We start from the raw sequence: 21795 nt of genomic DNA, 5'->3' as shown, positions 1-21795 counted from the left end.
GCACTTCCGTCTGGAGAAGATGAGGACAATTCCACTCCTACACCCTCAGTCCAACCATAGACTTTGTTGCCTTTATTGATAAACAAATGTATTATACACATTTGGGGGCGGCTGTAAAAAAGGCCCCAAAGTTAATGTATATTTGCTGCTGTTAGATATGTTAGAAATGGTGTTAGCTGATTAATGTGGGAGCAGAGCCCTCTGCTGGGTTTATATCATAACTGACCGCACTCGGTCGGGGAGGGGGGTGTGTAGCCGCAGTGAATGACGGGAGTGAGAAGTTACCGTCGGGTCATCGGTTCGTGTTATGGCGACTGGTCTGTGTGTGAATGAAGCATGTAAGTACGTGTGTGTATTGTGAGTGTGTTGGATTGTGTTGCTGCAGTGGTCGATGTATGAGCCGGATGATGTGTGGCTTTAGTATTCGCCATGCTGCGGCCGCGTATGCTAGTTATAGCCCCTAGCTTACGTCTCCAATGAGTGTATTGAGTGTCATGTGATTTATACCGATCGTTATCATGCCGGTTATTCAGCACGATGTTACGTGGAGTGTTGTTGGTTCATATGTGTCGATCTATGGGTGGGCTGGTTAGCTGGGATGTGTTTCAGAGCTGTAATTGTGCCAGTGCTCATGTTGTTTTATGTTCATTCAATCTGAGCTAAGTGGTTTCTTTATGATTTATTCATTATGTATTTGTCATTCTTATGTTTAGAACCACAGAACCAAACAGCCTGTAAGAGGGAAATAAACAGGATCTGACACAGTCACTGGCCTCCTCTTTATTGAGTCTCTGGAGATTTGGCTGAAAGTGGTGTCCTGGCCGACACTCCAAAGTGGACTCGGTGATACCCCTGAACCAACTACCCACACCTAGGGTTCTCCACTACATGTATATTGCACTTTGCAGTACTTTTACTCTGAATCTACCCAAAGTATGTAAAATTGGCTCCACATTGATAAACTACACGTTAGAATGCTCTCACATGTATTTGTTAATGATAAAAACAAACAGTACTGTAAGAATATAAGCTGTCAGCATGATGAGTGCTTTATTTTGCAAATATATGACTTGCGTACTTTTCGAGGTTTTTCAAGGATATGAGTACCTACTGTAACGGGAAGTTTGAGTTTTATGTCATGTACTTGGAGAGAAATCCAACTGAAGGACTGAATCATGTAAACCAGGTTTTTCTGATTATCGGATTATTGAAATGCACGTAAACGTGTCAAATCGGATTATTACCATTACCTGATTATTCCCAGTTATTTGATTATGAGTCGGCCTGCATGTAACCGTGCTCAGTGTTCTTCGAGTAAGCAGTGCGCAACGAGCATTGCTCACCACATAACACCTAACAGTTTTACCAGAGATGTATCTATGAGGACTTGGTTGTACTTTTGATGTCATGGCGGATAACGAAGGAGCATCATGTAAAATTATCTGTGACTGTGACCATGAACACAAATACACAGCAGGCAGTTGTCCTCAGTTTATAAGAAATTCAGAACTACACCAGAACATTTATGAACAGGTCTTACTTTAATACTAATTTGTGTGTAATGTTAGCATGTTAGCATGTTTCCACTAATTACTCGGACTGACCTAATGCTAGTAGCGTTAGCTTTGCAAACGAAGGCTGCAGGTAACAGCTTTGCTGTGTTAGGATTATGTTAAGTCTTCACTGTGTATCTTCACATAAAAGACTACTCCGACGATTTGGGAGTTATGCCCGTTCTCTATCATTTTCATATTGAGACAACATGATCGATATCTCCGGACTATAGTAGCTGCAATGGATGACTTTGAACGCGATTTTGAAGAGTTTCTTGTAGCGGACACAGACCCAGAGCCATAACTGTTTGAACCGGAGCATACAGATGAGGAACTCCATGTGTTGGATGCTGAGCAGGCGAGAAGAGAGGCTGAATCCTCCGCTCCCATTTTGTTGCACAGAATGGGATTTGGTGGTACCATCGTTGGGGAGATATATCATCAGGAGGAAAACCGCTGCAGAGAGTGTATCACAAGGAGTGAAAACTTTGCAGCAATCACTAATCCTGGCGTGATTGAAACTTTTTTTCATGTTCCTAAGATGAACTGGAAAAAACGCCCAGGCCTGCAGGAGCTGATGGACAGCTGTCAGTCAAGTGAGTAATATCGTCCATGTCATCTCTTTGTTTGCTTTTACCGAGTGACCTAGCGTACCTGTCCCAGAGCTAGCTGCAGCTGTTGCTCACCGGTGTATCCCTCCGCGCAAGATGTACTGACCCCCTACAAGTGCCATGCTAACCGCTGAGACCCAGCCACTGGATGTACAGACACAAAAAAGATATCCATCATGTTGTCTCAATATGAAAATGTTAGAGAAAGGGCATAACTCCCAAATCGTCCGAGTATTCTTTTCACATAATAATGTGGACTCAGCAGATGACTTGTTAACTGTTTATTCCTCCTTACACCGAACATACACAGCTGCTTCTCATTGTTTCCAGTAGCACAACAACGGTTACTACATTACCCAGAATAACTTGAGGCTCACACTACTACGGTAGCCTTAGTAGCTCAAAATACACAACAGATTAGATCAGAACAGAAACACAACAGGAGAATTTACTGAGTACTTTTGCTGTTTCCACTAATTACTTGGACTGACCTGACGTTAGTTAATCCTCTCGCTTTCCAAAACAAATGCATGCGGTAACTGCCGGTTGCAGTCGAGATTTTATGACACCAGGCTGTGGATGTCATACCGGTTCGACCAAAGGGGTGCTATAATCAACGAAAACGAAAAGTTCCGCACAGCTGCTTTAACTAAAGCAACAATATCACCTGCTGGTTTTTCAGATCACCATTCAGTGACTTTAAACCCTCAACGTTGTCCCTACTGGCATTTTAATACGCGTCTGACCTATGATAAGACCTTTTGTTTGTCTTTCTCTGATTTCTGGAGTCAACTTAGTTAAATGGTGGGAGATAGGAAAAACACAAATTAGAATCTTCTGTCAGCAGTACACAACACACACAACAGCTTTTATAAACATAAGTGACATGAAACACTGAAACACTGTGAAATCAGTGAGGGTTTAAAGCTTTGACACAAACTTATTCTGTCAACATTCCATATAGAGGATTATAGTGCCAAATATTTTCCTCACCCAGTGTACATAGATATGCGTAATAATAATGAGCTTTGATCAGTGGAAAAACACAACAACAAAACTGTGTCACACCTTTTTGTCTTTGGTCTTGTTTGTAGTTTTATCTTTCACCTCTCGCCTCTCCTCTCCTCTCCTCTCCTCTCCTCTCCGGTTCCAGTGAGTGTGAGCGTGAGTGGTGGTGGTGTGCGAGTGGCGCGGAGTTTTGAATGGTTTGCTGTCCTGCTTTTGGACTTTAATCTTGGTTTTTCATCTGTCTCTTGTACATGATCAGGTAAGCTTTTTTCAGATTCTTTTGCTGAGTGTCTGACGAGTGTTTAGTGTTTTTGTGCTGTGGTTTTCGGGAGGAATGGCGTCCGCCGAGACGCCACCTCCGTCTATTCGGCACGGAGTGAGGGTAGTCCTGCCGGATAATAGTGTTTCTATTTCGTCCCTACTGACCGCCAGAGGCGGTGCATAAGCACTGGATAACTCCGCCCGCGCTAGTGCATGTCGAGTACGAATATCAACAATGTCACCCGTGACCCCTGCGTGAACTCCGGGAGGCTATATCTTCCGGTGTCAGCAGGTGATCTGTTCCTTCATTCTTCTCGCGATCGCGCGTCGAGGTGTACGTAAGTGTTTGCTGTTGGTTTCATGTGTTGCTGGCCCTGGGCAGCCTCGTGCCTCTGTGGTGGGAGTAACGGGCTGATGCTCGTCCTCCCAGGGGCTGTGGCCAGCGTGTTGCACAATTGCATGTATGTCGTTGTCCCTGCTCTAGTATTGTGGCTTTGCTGGTATGACGGCGTTCCCGCCCCCCGCTTCCAGCATTGCCTGCAGCTGCTGACGGCTGTGTGAGCAGGTCAGTGGAAGTTGAATTCTGATAACTGTGCTGTTTTTTGTTTATTTTTTGCAGTTTGGGATTCAAAGTGAAGGATTCAATTGTGATTGGTGACGGTGGTGTTTCCGCTACCCTCTCCCAGGCGATGAAGTCCGACCCTAAGTGCCCTTCTGCGCAGTGTAAGGTTATGGACGATTACATCTGCAAGGCCTACAACACAGCAGCACGTGTTGGCCGCTTGGGGAACACCCTCTCCCACTTACTCCTTGCCCTCTCAGCCTCCCTGCAGGAGGCACAGGTGGACGACTCCGTCCGCGACATGTGTGATGCGTCACTGCAGGCTTTTGCCTACCAGACGAGGGAGCTGGGACGGCTGATGTCGACGCTTGTCCACACTTGCCGTCATGTCTGGTTGGCACAGTCACGGAGGCGACTCGTAGGGTCCTTCGCCGGGTGCCAGCAGAACCTGGGGAGCTGTTTGGCTCTGCTGCTCTGGATGCACTGGACCGCACCGCTGAGGCCGACGACACCAGGCGGCGGCTTGCGAGCCTCCATAAGAGAGCACCTGTTTCCAGGGGCAGCTCGAGGAGTTTTCCATCTGCCCCTCAGGGTCCTCCACGACATTCTCCCCGGCGGGACGAGAGGAAGTCAGCGGGTGACTTTCGCTCCACTCTGCGCCGCTCACCTCGGAAGCCTCAGGACCCCAAGCCCGACCACCGCACTTCCGGCTCCTCCAGGGGCCGGGGGCCTCGGCGCTAGGGCCACGGGGCCGGTCGTCGGCTGCTTTTCCCAGCAGCAGCTCAGTCACTGGGCTGCCTGCTCGCCAGACTCATGGGTAGTTGCCACCCTGACCCGGGGTTACGAATTGCAGTTCCGACGCCGACCCCCAGCCTTTGGCCGGGTCACCATGACGGTCATCCATGACTCGGCCAAGGCCCAAGCCTTAGCCCAGGAGCTGTCCACCCTCCTGGACAAGGGCACCATCACACCGGTAGACCCCCTCCTTCAACCCGGGGGACTCTACTCGACCTACTTCCTTGTCGGCAAGAAGGACGGCGGACTCCGTCCCATCTTGGATCTACGCGGCTTAAACAGGTACTTGAAGTTTTTACCGTTCCATATGTTGACCTCAGCGGATGTGATGCGCGTGATCCGGCAAGGCGAGTGGTTCACGTCCATCGACCTGAAGGACGCGTACTTTCATGTACCCATTGCGGCTCATCATCAGCCCTTCCTGCGATTTGCCTTTCGGGACTGCCACTGCAGGCCGTCCATCTGGCTCTCAGGCACTTTCTACCGCACCTACAGGGGAAACATGTGCTGATCCAGTCAGACAACAAGGCTGTTGTCTCCCAGATCAACCATCAGGGGGGCACCAAGTTGGTGCGACTGTTAAGTGTGTCCCAGCGCCTGTTTACATGGGCCGCTCCCCGTCTGTCCAGCCTGCGGGCTGTGTGGCTGTCCGGCGACCAGAATCAGGTGGTGGACTTCCTTTCCCGACACAAGCCTCCTCCGGGGGAACGGAGGCTTCATCCGGAGGTCGTGGGGATGGTCTGGGGCATTTTCGGCAGGGTGGAGGTGGATCTTTTTGCCTTGAGGGAGTCAACTTATTGTCCCCTCTGGTTCTCCTGGACAGAGGGGGACAGTCCTCTGGGACGGGATGCCCTGGGGCACGAGTGGCCCAACGGCCTCCTGTATGCCTTTCCGCCATTGCCTCTGATCCTCCCGACGCTGCAGCGGGTCCTTCAACAGGGCCACCGTCTCCTCCTGGTGGCCTCGTTCTGGCCAGGGAGGATTTGGTTTCCACTGCTGCGGAGGCTTTGCTGCGGCTCGCCATGGCGCCTCCCAGAGAGGACGGATCTCCTGTCACAGCTGGGGGGTTGGATTTGGCACCCCGACCCCTGCCATCTCCAGCTTTGGGTCTGGCCACTGCAGGGCCCGACCCGCTCCTGACTGCTTGCACTGAGTCGGTCAGGTGCACCATTTCGCATGCTCGTGCACCATCCACCCGCCTCCAGTATGAGTGCAAGTGGAGGAGGTTCTCTGCCTGGTGTGCAGGCAGGGGGGAGGATCCTGCCTCTTGTACGGTGGCCACCATTCTGGAGTTTCTCCAGTCTCTCTTGGAGGATGGTCGCACTCCTTCCACCTTGAGGGTGTATGTGGCGGCAATTTCATCGCGACATGTTTTGGTTGAGAATACCACCGTGGGGTGCCAGCGGTTGGTGTCTTCTTTTCTCAGGGGGGCGCTGAGGCTGCGGACTCCAGCGGCCCCCAGGGTTCTCACCATGGGATCTCTCCCTGGTGCTGGATGTCCTGTCTTCCTCGCCCTTTGAGCCTTTAGCCCAGGCTGATCTTAAGTGGTTGTCAATGAAGACAGCCTTTCTCCTTGCTGTCACATCAGCAAAGCGGGTTGGGGAGCTGCATGCTCTCTCCGTCAGTGAGTCCTGCCTGCGTTGGGGGCCGGATGGTTCGTGGGTGACTCTCTGGCCGAACATTGCGTTCCTGCCAAAGGTGCTGCCACGCACCCATCTCAACCGGCCGATTCATCTGGCTCGGTTCGACCCCCCGTCGGCCGACTGTGGAGCACAGTTGTTGTGTCCTGTACGGACCCTGGCTGCTTACCTCAATGCCACTGCGCCTGTGCGACGAACAGACCAATTGTTTGTGTGCTATGGGGGTCATAACAGAGGTTGTGCCCTCTCTAAACAGCACCTGTCACATTGGATTGTGGATACCATCTCCTATGCTTACAGGGTCACTGGCCGTCCGTTGCCAGCCGGGGTCAGGTGCCATTCGACGCGGGGGGTCTCCACGTCCTGGGCTGCTCTGAGGGGTGTTTCACTAGAAGACATCTGTGCTGCGGCTTCTTGGGCGTCACCTTCCACGTTCCATCGCTTTTATCGCCTCAATGTTGCTGCTCCCCACCCGTTGGGCGTGGTCCTCCGCCACAGGACTTCTGATCAGTGAGGTAGGTCTGGGGGATTCTTCGTGACATTGTTGGTATGTGTCATCCAGTGCTTATGCACCGCCTCTGGCGGGGTCAGTAGGGACGAAATAGAACGAAAGTTACAATGGTAACTACGGTTCTATGAGTCCTGGATGACCGCCAGAGTGTCTGGTCACTCTGAATCCTCGCGCGCTCGCGAGCAGATTTTAGGAACAGATCACCTGCTGACACCGGAAGATATAGCCTCCCGGAGTTCACGCAGGGGTCACAGGTGACATTGTTGATATTCGTACTCGACATGCGCTAGCGCGGGCGGAGTTATCCAGTGCTTATGCACCGCCTCTGGCGGTCATCCAGGACTCATAGAACCATAGTTACCATTGTAACTTTCGTACTGTGGAGGAAGTTCTGCTGGCTGTAGGTGAACAGGTAGGGCATGACACCATCAGCTTTGCTTCCAGAATGAACAAAGCTGTAGTTGTTTTTTTGAGAACGGAGCAGTGTGTTCACAGCCTATTGGAGAGCAGAGTTTTCGTTAGGGACACCTTCGTGCAGGTGTCGCCGCTGTCAGCTCCGTCTATGCGGGTCACCGTCTCCGGTGATCCGCCTTTCATCCCAAACGAGCTGTTAGAGCATGAGCTCCGCAGATTTGGGAAGTTTGCTAGCGGATTTAGAGTGATCAACTTGGGCGTTTTTGCCTCAGGAAACATATCACAACACTGAGAAAGGTATCTAAAGGCAAAACTGTTAGAAAGATTAAAGTTAGGTAAGATGATCATGTATCACCTGGTGTTCTTTTTCATACATTGTTCTTTACTGCTTTCCTCTTTTCTGTCTCTCTTCTTTAACCCTCATATGCAGAGCAGCACTATAGGGTCTATTAACATTAATGGTGGGAGAGATAAACATAAAAGAGCCCTAGTCAGTGAGATTGTTTCACAAAAAAAGATAGATGTGCTGTTCTTACAGGAAACTCATAGTGACCAGGCAGATGAGGTCGACTGGGGTTTATGGTGGGAGGGTCCATACGTCCTAAGTCATGGCTCAAGTGTCAGTGCAGGGGTAGCCATCCTCTTCAGAGCAACTGCCAATGCAGTCATTCTCTCTGTTAGCGAGGTGGTTAAGGGTCGGCTGCTGATTGTCAGGGCAGAGATGATGTATTGTGTATTGTGTATTGTGTTTTGTTAATATTTATGCTCCCAACCAGGGCTCTGACAGAGTGGGGCTTTTTACAAAAATACAGTCTGAACTCAGGAACTACAGTCAGGACCATATCATTCTTGGCTGTGATTTCAATTGTACAGTTGATTTCATTCAGGACAGAACCAATGAAGAGCCACACCCACAATCCTCCCAGTGTTTAAAACAAACTATTACTGACTTAGATCTGTTTGATACCTGGAGACTCAAACACCCACACACCCGTCAGTACACATGGATACAGATCAGAAACAACAGGGTCAGTGCAGCCAGACTAGATAGGTTTTACATCTCACAAAATCTCAATACCAGATTAGTCAGCAGTACCATAACCCCGGTTGGTTTCACTGACCACCACCTAGTCAGTATAAATTTGACAATTTCATCAGGTGAGAGGGTCAAATCTTATTGGCATTTCAACAATAAACTCTTACAAGACAGCACTTTTTGTCAGAGCTTTGGGAATTTCTGGAGACACAGAACGCAGACAAAGAAAAGCAGCTTTAGCTCTTTAAAGCAATGGTGGGAGGTTGGCAAAGCTCAAACTCGTGTGTTCAGTCAGCAGTACACGTCACACTCTACTGCTGAAATCAAGGCAGCAGTACAAAACCTTGAAGCCAGCATCAGTACCATCGAGAAGGGGATCAGGAGAGACTCCGATCCCACTGCTAGTGACCTGCTGCAGCAGAAGAAGAAGGAACTGAGCGCTTTTCTGCAAGAGAGGGTGAAGGGAGCTTTGGTCCGATCACGTTTCCTCCAGTTGAAGGACATGGATGCCCCGAGCTCCTTCTTCTTCAGCTTGGAGTGGAACGCGGTGCAGAGCAAGCAGATGGCCTGTCTGAAGCTCCCTGGAGGGAGACTGACTGCGGATCAGAATGAAATGAGGGCTCACGCAATTGACTTTTACACCAGCCTATTTAAAGCTGAACCGTGTAGCGCTGAGAACCGCAAAGAGCTTCTGGAGAGCCTTCCTCAGCTCAGTTCAGAGGAGAGAGCTGCCCTGGACTGTGGGCTAACTCTCGAAGAGTTGACAATGGCCATTAACCAGATGCCTTCTGGACGGGCACCAGGGATTGACGGTCTCTCCACTGACTTCTATAAGCGGTTCTGGGACATTATTGGCACCAACCTACACGAGGTAGTACAGGAATGTTTCAGAACTGGATCTCTTCTGGTTTCTTGCCAGCGGGCAGTCCTTTCCCTGCTAAAAGACTTTCTGGGAAAAATTGTAAGTACAGACCAATCATACTGTGTGCCAGAGAGATCAATCATGGACAATATTTTTCTTATTAGGGATGTACTTGATTTATGTAAAATTTATAATGTCAATGTTGGGATTGTGTCACTGGATCAAGAGAAGGCTTTTGATAGGTTGGATCACTCATATCTTTTTGCTGCACTTAGGGGTTTTGGGTTTGGTGATGGGTTTTTGTCTTGGGTGAGTTTACTGTATAGCGGAGCACAGTGTATGGTGAAGATGGGGGCGGGGCTGAGTCAGCCAATTCCTGTACAGCGAGGCATAAGACAGGGTTGCCCTATTTCAGGGCAACTGTATAGCCTAGCCATTGAGCCCTTGCTGTGCAGGCTGAGAGAGCTCCTCATTGGTCTGTCTTTCCCTGGAACCGTAAGTGTACCTAGTGGCTTGCCCACTGTATCTGCTTATGCAGACGATTGTAAGCCCTGGGTAACAAAGCCCCAGAGTTACTATGTGCATAATCATAGGCATAAAATTCTATGTCATTTTCTTAATCTAACTTCTCTAAAGGCCATGTCCCTTTAAGAACGAGACGTTTCTGTAGTTTGTTTAATTTGTACATCCCTCCACGGGAGGGGTGACAGACTATCCATGTGTTGGTTTTTATCTGCCTTAGATTGGTCAGTTAAGAGAGACATCCTGCTACTAGCATTATGATTGGTTAAGGGGCGGGACGAATAGGCGAGGTTCGGGCCGAGAGAGAAGAGAGCAGGCCAGCGGCTCATGATGGAGTGTGTGTTTTTGTAGCTGCTCGCTACGAACATGAGTTGAAGTAAATAAGTGCCGTCACTGAAGTAGCTGTACGCCTTTGTAAGAAGTGTGTTATAGGGCTAAAAATTGTTTAGACGTGTATAGTGGATTGTAACGCTAGTTTCAGCCTTGTTTGCTGTTACTCTACTGAGTAGTCGCCTGTTAGCCTCACAGCTAATGTTTGGCTAATGCTGCCCGCACGGACCTGGAGGCCTGCCTAGATCGTCACCAGATAGCGCACCGTGTGACCGGCAAAGCACGGTTGCACCTCTGGCTTCGAGGGAGACTAAGAGTAGCCTTTTATCGTCGCCTGTGAGGACGGATGTGGACTTTTCTTCTTTAATCCATTATGAGACCGGGAGCGGACCACTACGGGACATTAAAGCCAGGAGACCTCTGACTCTTCGGCCTGGGTGAGACACCTACAGTTGCATCGCTGAGGTGAAACACACCTTGACATTGACACTTCATTCAGGCCTGCAACGAGTTTATTTGTTTTTTTTCTGCCGGCTTTTTGTTTACTTTTGTGAGTGGGCCCACACAAATAATATCTGAATTATTGTGTAGATTGTGGTTATTGTTATCTCTTGTAGTTTATTCTCGCCAAAGTGTTCAAAGGGGTTTTCAAAGGGGAGTACCCTTGCCAGTTATAGTTAAAGGGTCAGTTCGTGGAGTTTTGAGGGCATGGTCATAAGCTTTGTGATTAAAAGGGGTAATATGTGAATCAGTAAGGTTTAAAGGATACTGTCCGACAAGGGCAAAGGAGACTCATCTGTGATTTCATTTTTATTGCTGTGCTAAAAAAGGACTAGTGCCTATATTTTCTTTTTGTACAAAATAATTCATGCCATAAAAGAACACTGAAACAAGGGTGATTTATTTTAATTTTTTTGTTGTTTAAAAACTTTTTGTTAATAAATAAGAGCATTTCATATAAAGTCAGTTCATTCCCCTCATTGGTTGTGGTAACAAATAAGCAATAAATGGAAGGGATTAAAAACACAGGGGTTTACAGTAATAAATCAAAGCCTTAAAGGTACCCATTTTCATTTGAATACTCTTAGTTAGCATAAGTCTAATACCTATTTTAATACTAAAGGGTAACCAAAGTCAAAGTAACGTATGATTAAGTTAAAGAACCCAGGGCGCTGTATCTCTAGCTAGGTGATACAAAGAAATCGCTACACGATGTTAATGTTTTTGTAAGCAGCCAGGATGATGTTAAATGTCTGCAGGACACCCTTTGTGCCTATGAAAAGGCCTCATCTGCAAGGGTGAACTGGGCTAAGAGCGAGGCCTTGCTCATAGGGCAGTGGAGGGATCAGGCAGTGCCCAGTCTGCCTGGAGGACTTAGGTGGGGAAAAGAGGAACTAAAAGTTTTGGGGGTGTTTCTGGGCTCTGAAGGGTTCCAAAGAAAAAACTGGGAGGGAGTGAAGGAGAAAGTGTGTGCTCGGTTATCTAAGTGGAAATGGTTGCTACCTCAGCTGTCGTATAGGTGAAGAGTTCTGGTCGCTAATAACTTGGTTGCCTCGACTCTGTGGCACAGACTTGTCACTCTGACACCTCCAAGGGGTCTGATAGAGGACATCCAGAAGGACATCCTCAACTTCTTCTGGTCGGGCAAGCACTGGATCCAGTCAGCTGTTCTTTACCTGCCTGTGGCTGAAGGGGGACAAGGACTGATTGACATTCAGTCTGCTGTATGACTGTTGCCCCAGCTGGTGTGATGCGGCTCGCCTGCTGCTGAGGAGAACCCGACAGTTGGGCTACGACAAGCAGCTTTTCCTCCTGGAGCAAGAGACCGTGGACTTTACAGATGTAACACCATTTTACAGCTCTGTGTTGCAGGCTTGGTGGATTTTTAAGACTGCACGGGACACAAATGTGCCCCCGGGCATGTGGCTTTTTGAAGAGCCATTGTTCTACAACACCTTTATTAAGACACGTACACTGCAGTTTGCCAGCCTGAGAGCCAGTCTTCGAATAGCTGGCTGCACCAAATTGGGTCACCTTATGAAGATGACGTCCACAGCTATGGAAGCCCTGATGGAGAGAAGCAACATCAGCTCTGTCAGGCTCATCAACAGAGTGGTGGAGGAAGTCTGTGCAGCCCTGCCACAGCCACTGAGAGTGTTTGTAGAAAACAGTGCTCTGTCTGACCAATGGGATGATGAGTGTGAGTACAGTTTCCCCTCTCTCTCCATAACCCCAGCTGTGGGGGAGTGGCAAGAGGGTGAGGGTCAGCTGCTTTCCTTACAAACCCTTCGTCTAAACAGCTTTGAGGTGGTGGGGAAAAAGGCAGTCTACGAAGTCTGTGTTAAGGTTCTGAACCTGCGCTCTCTGGCAGGGCTGAAGGAGTCGAGGTGGGCTGAGTTCCCCGAAAGGCAGCTGGTCCCTGTACAAGATCCCCTTGGAGAAGCGTACAACTGACCTCCAGTGGAAGGTCGTACATGGGGCGATAGCTACGAACAGATACAGAGCACACTTTGATCCGGAGCTAGGGGAGGGGCGTAGTTTCTGTTTGCACACAGAGACTCTTTTTCATTTGTTTGTTGAGTGTCCTCAGCTGTCACAGCTCTTTGACCTTTTAAGGAGTTGGTTGCATGGTCTGGGGGAGGCCTTTTCCTTTCCACTGTTCATTTTTGGCCCAAAATACAGTGCTAAAAACAAAAAGGTACACACTTTGATAAACTTTCTGCTGGGCTCTGCCAAGTTGGCTATCTGGCTGAGTCGCAGGAACTGGACTCAGGGTGCCGGCAGTGTGGAGCCGGTGCCGGTCTTAGAAGGACTTTTGAAATCCCGGCTCAGAGTGGAATATTGTTACTGTCAATCTGTGGACAATTTACAGGACTTTAAAGAAAGATGGACTGTTGGGGGTGTCCTGTGCTCTGTGACAGGGAATGGAGAGTTGGTATATCATTTCTGAGTAGTTGTTTAACATTTACTGTGTCTGGCAGACTGTTTTATTCAGGAGCAGTTTTTCTCTGGTTTTGTTTTTTTATTTTTCTTGATTTAAATTAAATGGTTTTCAGTCATTGCTGAAATGATTTAATAAAGGGACTTGAAAACCTCTCCTCTCCTCTCCTCTCCTCTCCTCCAGGTGTTCGGCATGCTGGTGTGGATTCTGGTAGGGGGTACAGACTATTTTGACGTGTCTGCTCTCTGCTGGGTGATGTTTGTTGCCATCTTGTGCTGGGTCCTGACCGTCTGCTTGTTTATAATTTACGTCACTGGAACCCACAGCAGGATACCACAGGTACCCTCAACTACACTGGTAACACACACACACACACACACACACACACACACACACACACACACACACACACACGCACAATGTTCAAGCAGTCTGGTTCATTTGTTTTGGCTTTATGTTTAACACAAGGGTGTCAATCTCATTTTAGTTCAGAGGCCACATACAGCCCAATATGATCTAAAGTGGGCTGGACCACTGAAACCACTGCAAAATAACCTATAAATATCAACTGTTATGTCATAACTATCTGCTCACTGTTTAAACTGCTCCTGAAACCTCTTGGACTTCACACGCGCATCGACATTAGGTATCCAAAGTCATCTAGAGGGCCGGATTGGTTTAACATAACGGTTTCCCTGCTTCGTCTATTTATCTGTTTCACTGTGTTTTTCTTTGTTGTAGTCGCTGTGTTTGAACTGCAGTGCTGCAGCTCTGTATCTGGTGACAGCAGTAGCAGATGCTTTCTCAGTCAACCAGGCCATTCGGGGACGACACAACTACAACTGCTGGGCAGCATCTGCAGTAAGAGTACTTTACACAGTATGATCTGTTGAGAGGAAAGTTCATCCAAAAAGAAAGTTTTTTCTAGCACACATATGAATGTATATCAAAAACATCACTGGAATTCTTATGTCCACATTACACACAACTAGACAAGTGTCAGAAAACAACAGAAGTTTTCAAATTAACTGAGGAATAAACAACAACCACATGTGCAGGGTAATGTAGGATTTTTGCAAGCAAGCGACTGCACTGTGCAAATGTAGATACTGTCTTCAGCCTGGACACTAAGGTCATGTCCTCGCTATTGTTTTTTGGTAATAATGACCTGAGAAGACCACATTCTACAGATTTGTACAGATACACATGATGGTTTTCAAAGCTGATATATATTTGTAGCTATATTAGTATTTTTATTATTACGGTCCGGGCAGCCAAGCTGCCAGGACACTATTGTAATCCTACGTATTCTTCTTCTTTCTTCTTTCTTCTTCCGAGGAAATCACACTTCCCATGGGTGAAAACTCACCAAACTTTGCACAAAGGTCCAGTCCCATGCCAGATATCCTCAGCTGTAAAGTCAAGCCAATAGTCCTGATGGTGACGCTACAGCAAGCGTCTAAAGTTCAAAACTTTGAAAAGCCCACAATCCCACAATTTTTGCTCAGTTGACAGCAAACTTGCTACAGAGCATCTTCAGACTGTCCTACAAAAACTACACTACTCAGATTTTTGATTTATCAAAAATTGAGCCTACAGTGCATCAAAATGTTTGACTGTAAACGGTACTGTAAACATATACATGCAAATTCTTGCTAAATAAATCTTCAATGTTCATGGAAAAGATGACAACATGGTAGATGATATGTGGCAAATTTCAGAATTTTATCTCAAAAACTGAATTTTTGACAGCATTTTGAATTTTGCTCTAATGTGAACAATTGGAGACAATGTAAAAATGGCAAATTTAAACATCAGTTTTTCACTTATGGAGCAAATCAATCATTGTTGCAAAAAAATTACCAACATCTCCATGCTGTCTAGATGCAATATGTGTATTTTCAGATTTTTGTTTCGATAACTGAATTTTTTACAGTGGTTTGAAATCTGCTTTTCCATGCATGGACGGCTGCTAAATCTGCACGTCTGGCTTAGTAAGTTTGTGAAGCTACACATGAATTGTCACTGACTAATTAGGTCAGTGAGATAGAAATTGATTCTTAGTCTCTGAGGTTGTGAGTTCAAGCCTCAGCTGATGCAAAAGGCAGATTGTGTTGCTAAATTCCTAAATGTCTTCCAATCCTTCTGCTTGTTGCTCAGAATTGCCTAAAAATGCCTGGACCCAACCCATCGCTGCGCAGCAGCTATAATTATCATAGTATTGCTCCACCAGAACTATATTCCTATAAGCATGGGGATCATTTTGAAACAGCCTTTGTACAATCCCTTAAATATAAACTATAATATCCAACTTTTTCATTCCTAAAACTGATTCTGATTAATCAAGTCAGTGTATCTGCTGATACAGAGCAAACAGTGCTCTCTTTTATCCGAGTTTAAAATATCAAGACCTCACAGCGTGGAACTCACTTGAATCACTTGTATGTATCCTAGCATGATGCCAGGGATTGCTGTGGGACTGTCATGATAGAATTAATATTACAGATAGTAAAAAATACTGAATTATATGATGATATTGACAAGCAATGTGTGTTTCACATGGCTTGGTCACGTCATGGCTGAAACTGTTCTGTGTAAATGGGTAGAGTAAGTAAAATAGAAATGTCATTAAATTAGCGGCTGGTGCATTACAGTGTATGGTGTGTCCTCCATAGATAAATGAATTACATCAATTGAATCAATTACTGTTTGACACATAGTTCCCAAGATGCCTCATGTGACAGCTTCAACAGTTTACCAGTGCACTGACTTGTTGTGAGTAGATAATGAGAGAGTTTTCAGTTGTTGTGCTGGTCTCATGTAGGATGATTTAGTGCCCCCTTGTGGACATGCTGAAATAGCAGTTATATTGAATGGTAATCTCTTAAGACAGATTCTGCAAAAGTAAAGGAAGAAATTATTTTTTTTTTTTACCGATGGATTTCCAGATTGGTTGAATGGTGGATCAAGCATGCAGTTCATCACTTCTCTGTCCTTGGTGGATATGGATTGCATATGTCTGTGAGAGCTGCCGAGCAGTTATATTTTGTTTGTATTTTAAGTGTTGAATTGTTTAGCATCAAATTCATTCTATTTTTGGTTGTTTTATGGAGAAATGTTGGATGGTTTAATTAAGCTAGTAAAGAGCTAACAGACTAAATGGCTAACACCACAGCTAGGCTACAGTGGTTTAGGCTACTGTATGTATTTGCTTTGTTTAATTTGATTTATTTGAAATATTGTATAGAATAATGTACACAAGGCTACATTCAATGTTTTAAATGTAATATTTCTGCTTTGTTGTTCTGTTTCAGTTTTACAGTTTGTTCCATGAGACTGAAGGACTTTCAGTAAAGTACAAAAACCCAGATGAGTCAGATGAGAACAGAATAGTTGTGAATTATGATCTTTCAATATTAAATGAATAAATGTACTCCTTCTCATTGTCTTCTCGTCCATCTCTCTTTTCCCGTGTTCTTTTTCTCCTCATCTTTTCCACACTTTTCACGCATTGCAGTTCTTTGCATTTCTGACCACACTGTGCTACGCAGGAAGCAGTTACCTGAGCTACTGTGCCTGGAAAACCACAGAAGAAGGACAGTAGTCTCGTTTCCTGCTGTTTGAAGGCAACAGAGATCAGACTGGAAATTTGACTTCAGAGCAGGACAAGTCAAACGAAAACTTGTGTAGAAACTGTAAATATGTTCATAGCAGAGTATCTTTGCTGCGTTACTTATGTTTAGCAGGAAGACACTGAGGCAGAGGGAAAAACTTTTGCTCTCAACACATTTTTATGGACTCTGTAACTAAACAAAACATGAGCTCATTAAGACAAGGCGCTCTCAAAACAGTGGAATCTGAGTTAAATTGTGCAATGACAAAAAATAAAATTTTCCTATGTTTGCCGTTGTATGTTTGAGGTTACTGCAGTGTCACACACATGAAAAAGCAGGAAGTTGTGGACGATCCTGCACAAAAGTTTTTCTTCATTATCATTACATAAAATCAAGTTGCTTTGATTTAGTTGTTTTATTAATTTTGCATAACAGCCACAAAGTCACAAGAGGAAAAAAATATCATACCTTTAAAAAAATACAACAGCATATTGCATGCAACAGAATTAAATATTGATCAGACTGAACATTTCTCCAACCATTTAAATATGCAGAAATAAAAACCACATATATAATCTCTTAATATCCTGAGCATTCCTCAAAATACATGAGGTATTGATAAAGTGCAATAAATCACTGCAGTCTGTCTTTCATGAGAATGCAAAATGCTTTTACTCAGAGCCCCTTCATTTGATGAAAAAATATTGTCTTGTCTATAAAGTACATGTTTAGTAGATAACTTCCCCACATGGGGTCACAAACTGAGTTAATCGTTCACAGTCACCCTTCATTCTGTTTTTTTTTTTTTAAATGAACAAAGACATTATTTTCCAGAAGTATTCATACAAAAAGTGTTAAAATATTACCCAGTGCACAAAGACTAAATACTTTCTTAATGGAAAAAGATAGGTTGATTATTCCCTGTTAAGACTGTTGTTAGTACTCAGTAGTCGTGGACTGAAGTGTTGGTTGATATCATCCGACTTCCCCAGTGAGCTCCCAAAGACTTGATCCCTGAGGTGGTATAGCGACCACTCAGCATTTTTAGCTCGCAACCACAGTGGATCGGGTAGAAGTTGAAAGAGGTCTGTAACAAAGCATCAACAGGTCAACACATGACCATGAGTAATAGTATTGATAATTGTAACAAAAAGGAAAAGTTGAAGATAATTACATGTGTGGGCTGGCCAACTATCAGAGATCTCCCTGTACTGGTCACAAAGATCAGCTGATAGATATAGGAGGTGCTGTATTTGCCAGAGATCTGAAACATGACAGAGAGAGGACATTAACACACTTGGTTCATGTGGTTAGTCCTCGATTAGTACACACATTTTGTATTTTTCATATAATGATGAATATAGTATAATATGAATCACAGTACACTATTCAGTTTAAAGAAAAATGTTGCTGCTACTATAATTTCCTGGACCTGTATAATAAAATAGATTTATACTATTGATATTATTATTTTATAAATGTCAACAAATAATAAGTCACACTGTCTTATCAGAATGTTTCAAATACATACACACACACACACACACACACACACACACACACTGACCTGAATAATGTACTCATCATCACATAGTTCCAGCTCCTGTGCATCTCCAAGTGTGCGACCAATAACGTTGGACCAGGAGAAGCCATTGCGCACCTGGAGACTGCAGGGACAGACACAGGAGAGAGGAAACACACTGTTGAACACCAAAAATGGTACTGATGTGAAGAAGATGTGAGGACACTTAATAAAAGAGTTGTCGTAATAGATTATTGCATGTGTAAGAACAAATAGGCTAGACAATAGAGCAAATGTGCTGGAAGCAAATTATTGAGGCATGAAGGGTGGCTGAATCTTACGGTTCACTTTTTTGAAAAAGCAAGTCCCTCCCAACTTCATTAAAACTTTAAATGGGCCCTCTCTTTGAAAATCCCAACACCTTCACCACTAACAAGTCAATATGACATAACAACATTCAATTGTTACAACACAAAGTAGTTTAAGGTGCATAAAGAGGTCAAATCGGTGCTGCATTATAAACTTGTTAATGAATCATTTTCACAGCATTCCCCAAATTACACATTAGATAATGTAGCAAACATAAAATAGCATAAAATAGCATATTTATCAAATGCTCCAACCACCCTGTAGGAGGACAGACTGACCCTGTGATGTAAGCGTTGATAGACTCCCAGACCCTAATCCCCCTGATCCCTCCGTCTCCTGCTGTGGAGAAGGAAGTGCCACCCCCAGGTCCAACAGGAGGGGAGAAGGAGTAGTGCTCATCGGGAGCTGGAGAGGTGAAACAAAGTCATTATGTGATGGGCAAGAGGAAGCTACTGCTTCTTGACTCAGCTTGACTTAACAATTTATACACACAGATCTTATTAGATGCCACATGTTTGTAGAAAAAAGTATAACATTGCTATAGAAAGACTCAACAGATGGAAATCTTACCAGCCAGGCAGCTGGCGCAGAGCACAGCAAAGAACAGGAGGGAAAACATTCTGGTGTGTGAGGGTGTCCAGAGACAACACTGGAAACAGAAACCAGTTCAACAATCATCATCATTATCATCATATGATTATCAACAGCTATACACATTTCTTTACACATAACACCAATCTGGCATTTTGTTTTATTAAGCTGTAAGTCCACAATCCAACAATCTGTGGACGGCCTAAGGCCAGTAAATAAATAATATTACAATCATCAGAATTTAATCAGTGCCCATTGCCACAGTAAGATCCCAATCAAGTTGGCCCATTACAAAAGGAGCGACATCCCACATAGTTAAAACCTTCAAATACAGATGCTCAGACTCACCTGCAGTATAGATATCCTGAAACCAGCTGGAGTCCTGAGCCAAGGATGAGATGCCACTGTCACTCTGGCACTTATAAATCTATACCCTCCTCCCTCCCTCCCTCCCTCCCTCCCTCCCTCACCATCACACACACACCCTTACATTCCTACTTGACAGCCTCTGCTGACTGAACAATAAGAGGCGTATTATTCTAAGAGTTTGAAATTGATCCAGGAAGACAGAAATGTTTTCAAGTACATCATTAGGTTTGGCAACATATAGCTTTCACCACATAAGGGAAAGGTAGTCACTTGAACTTGACTGAACCTAATAGGTCGTAAACTCCATCTCCCTTTAATCTGCATCTCATCATTAACTACCTCCTTACGTCAAAACCAGTAAAATTCTTACTAACTTTGCTCCTTAAACTGGTGTTACATTAGCCCTGATTGATTTGAATTTCAAAGCTCATTCTTGACCTTTAAAGAGAGTTTACCCAGTTTTCACGAAAATTTGGATTTTCAACAGATGTAGATGTCGATGTTAATTCTTGACCTTGACCTGTGCATAAAGATCATGTGGCTGTGGCTCAGGAGGTAGGGCAGGCTGACCTCTTATTGGAAGACTGGTGGTTTGAATGCTGGCTCCTCCAGTCTGCATGTCGAAGTATATTTGGGCAAGATACTGGACCCCAAATTGCCCCTGAAGGCTGTGCCATTGGTGTGTGGGTGCATGTGATTGTTTAGGTGAGCAGGTGGCCCCCAGGAGTGCATGTGAATGAGTGAATATGGTTCTGTAGTTTGAAAGTGCTTTGATTGGGCAGAAGGCGAGGAAGGTGCTATACAACTGCAAGTCCATTTACCATCGAAAGCTCAGGGACAACAACACAATTTTTATGGATGCTGACTTACATGTCCCAATTTCCTGTGAAAATAGACTTTTATGATAACAAACAAACAAACAAACAAAAAAGAAATAAATACAACAGAATTAAGGATGGCCTTTTGTTCATCACAGTTCTGCTTACCTATTATTTTTGGATTAACTACAAATATTCAGCTCCCCATCCAAACCTTTGTTGTGTCAGAGAAGACAAACCTGACTTTATAGTTTCATCACCAGTTTTTCTCCAATACATTCAAAGCCAATGAAAAACAAGTGTAACGGTTAAAATGTCAAAATGTCCTGTGCAATGGCCTCTTGTGTTTTGAGAAAATATATAGAAAGTTTCTGTCAGGAAGATTTTTTTAAAATGTGTCACTTGTATGTATGACAAAACCCTTCATATTATGTAATTTAAATATATTTGAATATCTTTTATTAATTTGAATTTGTTTGTCAAAACAGGGATTAATTAGCAAATAACAGAATTCACTCAAGCAACAACAACAACAGCAAACTTGTTCCGGTAAAAGAATTGATTAAAATCATCTGTCTGACTTCCCCGAACACATGGCATCCTTCCATGAACAAAAAGTTCCACACCATTGTTTCAACTGGTTCTACTGGACTGACCTCTTTTAGCATTCTTGGACAATGTCACACACTTCTCATCAAAAAACTTCCTGCTTTCAGATTTGGTCATGTGTTTGTACATAAAAAAGACACATATAACAACAATAATAATAATAATAATAAAATAATAAAACAAATCCACAAGCAACAACTGTGGCAGCAGTTGCTTTTTTATAGAATGAATGATGCTGTATAATACAACATATCTTGATAAGTTGCTGTATTGATGCTGTTTATATCTCATGAGTAGATGAATAGTATAAAACAGATATTGGACATCACCACCAACAGTAGTTTTTCCAGGATAAGATAAGATGAAAATGTATGCATCATAAAGGACATTTCTTTGCCAAAGATGCTTAAGATATACACATCACTTGCCACTTTATTAGGTACACCTTGCTAGCACTGGGTTGGACCCCCCTTCCGCCTTCAGAACTGCCTTAATTCTTCATGGCATAGATTCAACAAGGTGCTGGAAACATTCCTCAGAGATCTTAGTCCATATTGACATGACAGCATCCACGATGCAAACCTTCCATTCCACCACATCCCAAAGGTGCTATATTGGATTGAGATCTGGTGAATGTGGAGGCCACTGGAGTACAGTGAGCTCATTGTCATGTTCAAGAAACCAGATTGAGATGATTTGAGCTTTGTGTCAGGGTGCGTTATCCTGCTGGAAGTAGCCATCGGGAGATGGTACACTGTGGTCATAAAGGCATGGACACGGTCAGCAACAATACTCAGGTAGGCTGTGGTGTTTAAACAATGCTCAGTTGGTACTAAGGGGCCCAAAGTGTGCCAAGA

At 44.7% G+C, this 21795-nt stretch overlaps 2 protein-coding genes across 9 annotated transcripts in view; one reads left to right on the top strand and one right to left on the bottom strand.

The window, feature by feature from the left end:
- Positions 1–17468, top strand: part of cmtm8b (CKLF-like MARVEL transmembrane domain containing 8b) — a 34231-nt gene extending 16763 nt beyond the window's left edge. The window contains exons 3-5 of one of the 6 annotated variants that reach the window (XM_049583863.1): positions 13788–13907; positions 15767–15821; positions 16564–16636. In XM_049583863.1, the coding sequence (XP_049439820.1) occupies positions 13788–13907; positions 15767–15787 (141 nt within the window). In that variant the 3' untranslated portion in view covers positions 15788–15821; positions 16564–16636. Of the gene's footprint in view, positions 1–13787; positions 13908–15766; positions 15822–16563 lie in introns of all 6 variants that reach the window. The other 5 variants (XM_049583858.1, XM_049583862.1, XR_007449853.1 and 2 more) reach the window with 5 other exon arrangements.
- Positions 1–19564, bottom strand: part of LOC125893282 (zymogen granule membrane protein 16-like) — a 32337-nt gene extending 12773 nt beyond the window's left edge. The window contains exons 1-6 of one of the 3 annotated variants that reach the window (XM_049583853.1): positions 19491–19564; positions 19122–19200; positions 18830–18956; positions 18228–18327; positions 17835–17924; positions 17447–17747 (exon numbers count right to left, since the gene is read on the bottom strand). In XM_049583853.1, the coding sequence (XP_049439810.1) occupies positions 17604–17747; positions 17835–17924; positions 18228–18327; positions 18830–18956; positions 19122–19170 (510 nt within the window). In that variant the 5' untranslated portion in view covers positions 19171–19200; positions 19491–19564 and the 3' untranslated portion in view covers positions 17447–17603. Of the gene's footprint in view, positions 1–17446; positions 17748–17834; positions 17925–18227; positions 18328–18829; positions 18957–19121; positions 19201–19490 lie in introns of those variants that run through there. The other 2 variants (XM_049583856.1, XM_049583855.1) reach the window with 2 other exon arrangements.
- Positions 19565–21795: the final 2231 nt, after the last annotated feature.

Source organism: Epinephelus fuscoguttatus, linkage group LG8, assembly GCF_011397635.1.
Source record: "Epinephelus fuscoguttatus linkage group LG8, E.fuscoguttatus.final_Chr_v1".
Taxonomy (NCBI): domain Eukaryota; kingdom Metazoa; phylum Chordata; class Actinopteri; order Perciformes; family Serranidae; genus Epinephelus; species Epinephelus fuscoguttatus.
This window is presented reverse-complemented; position numbering and strand designations above follow the sequence as displayed.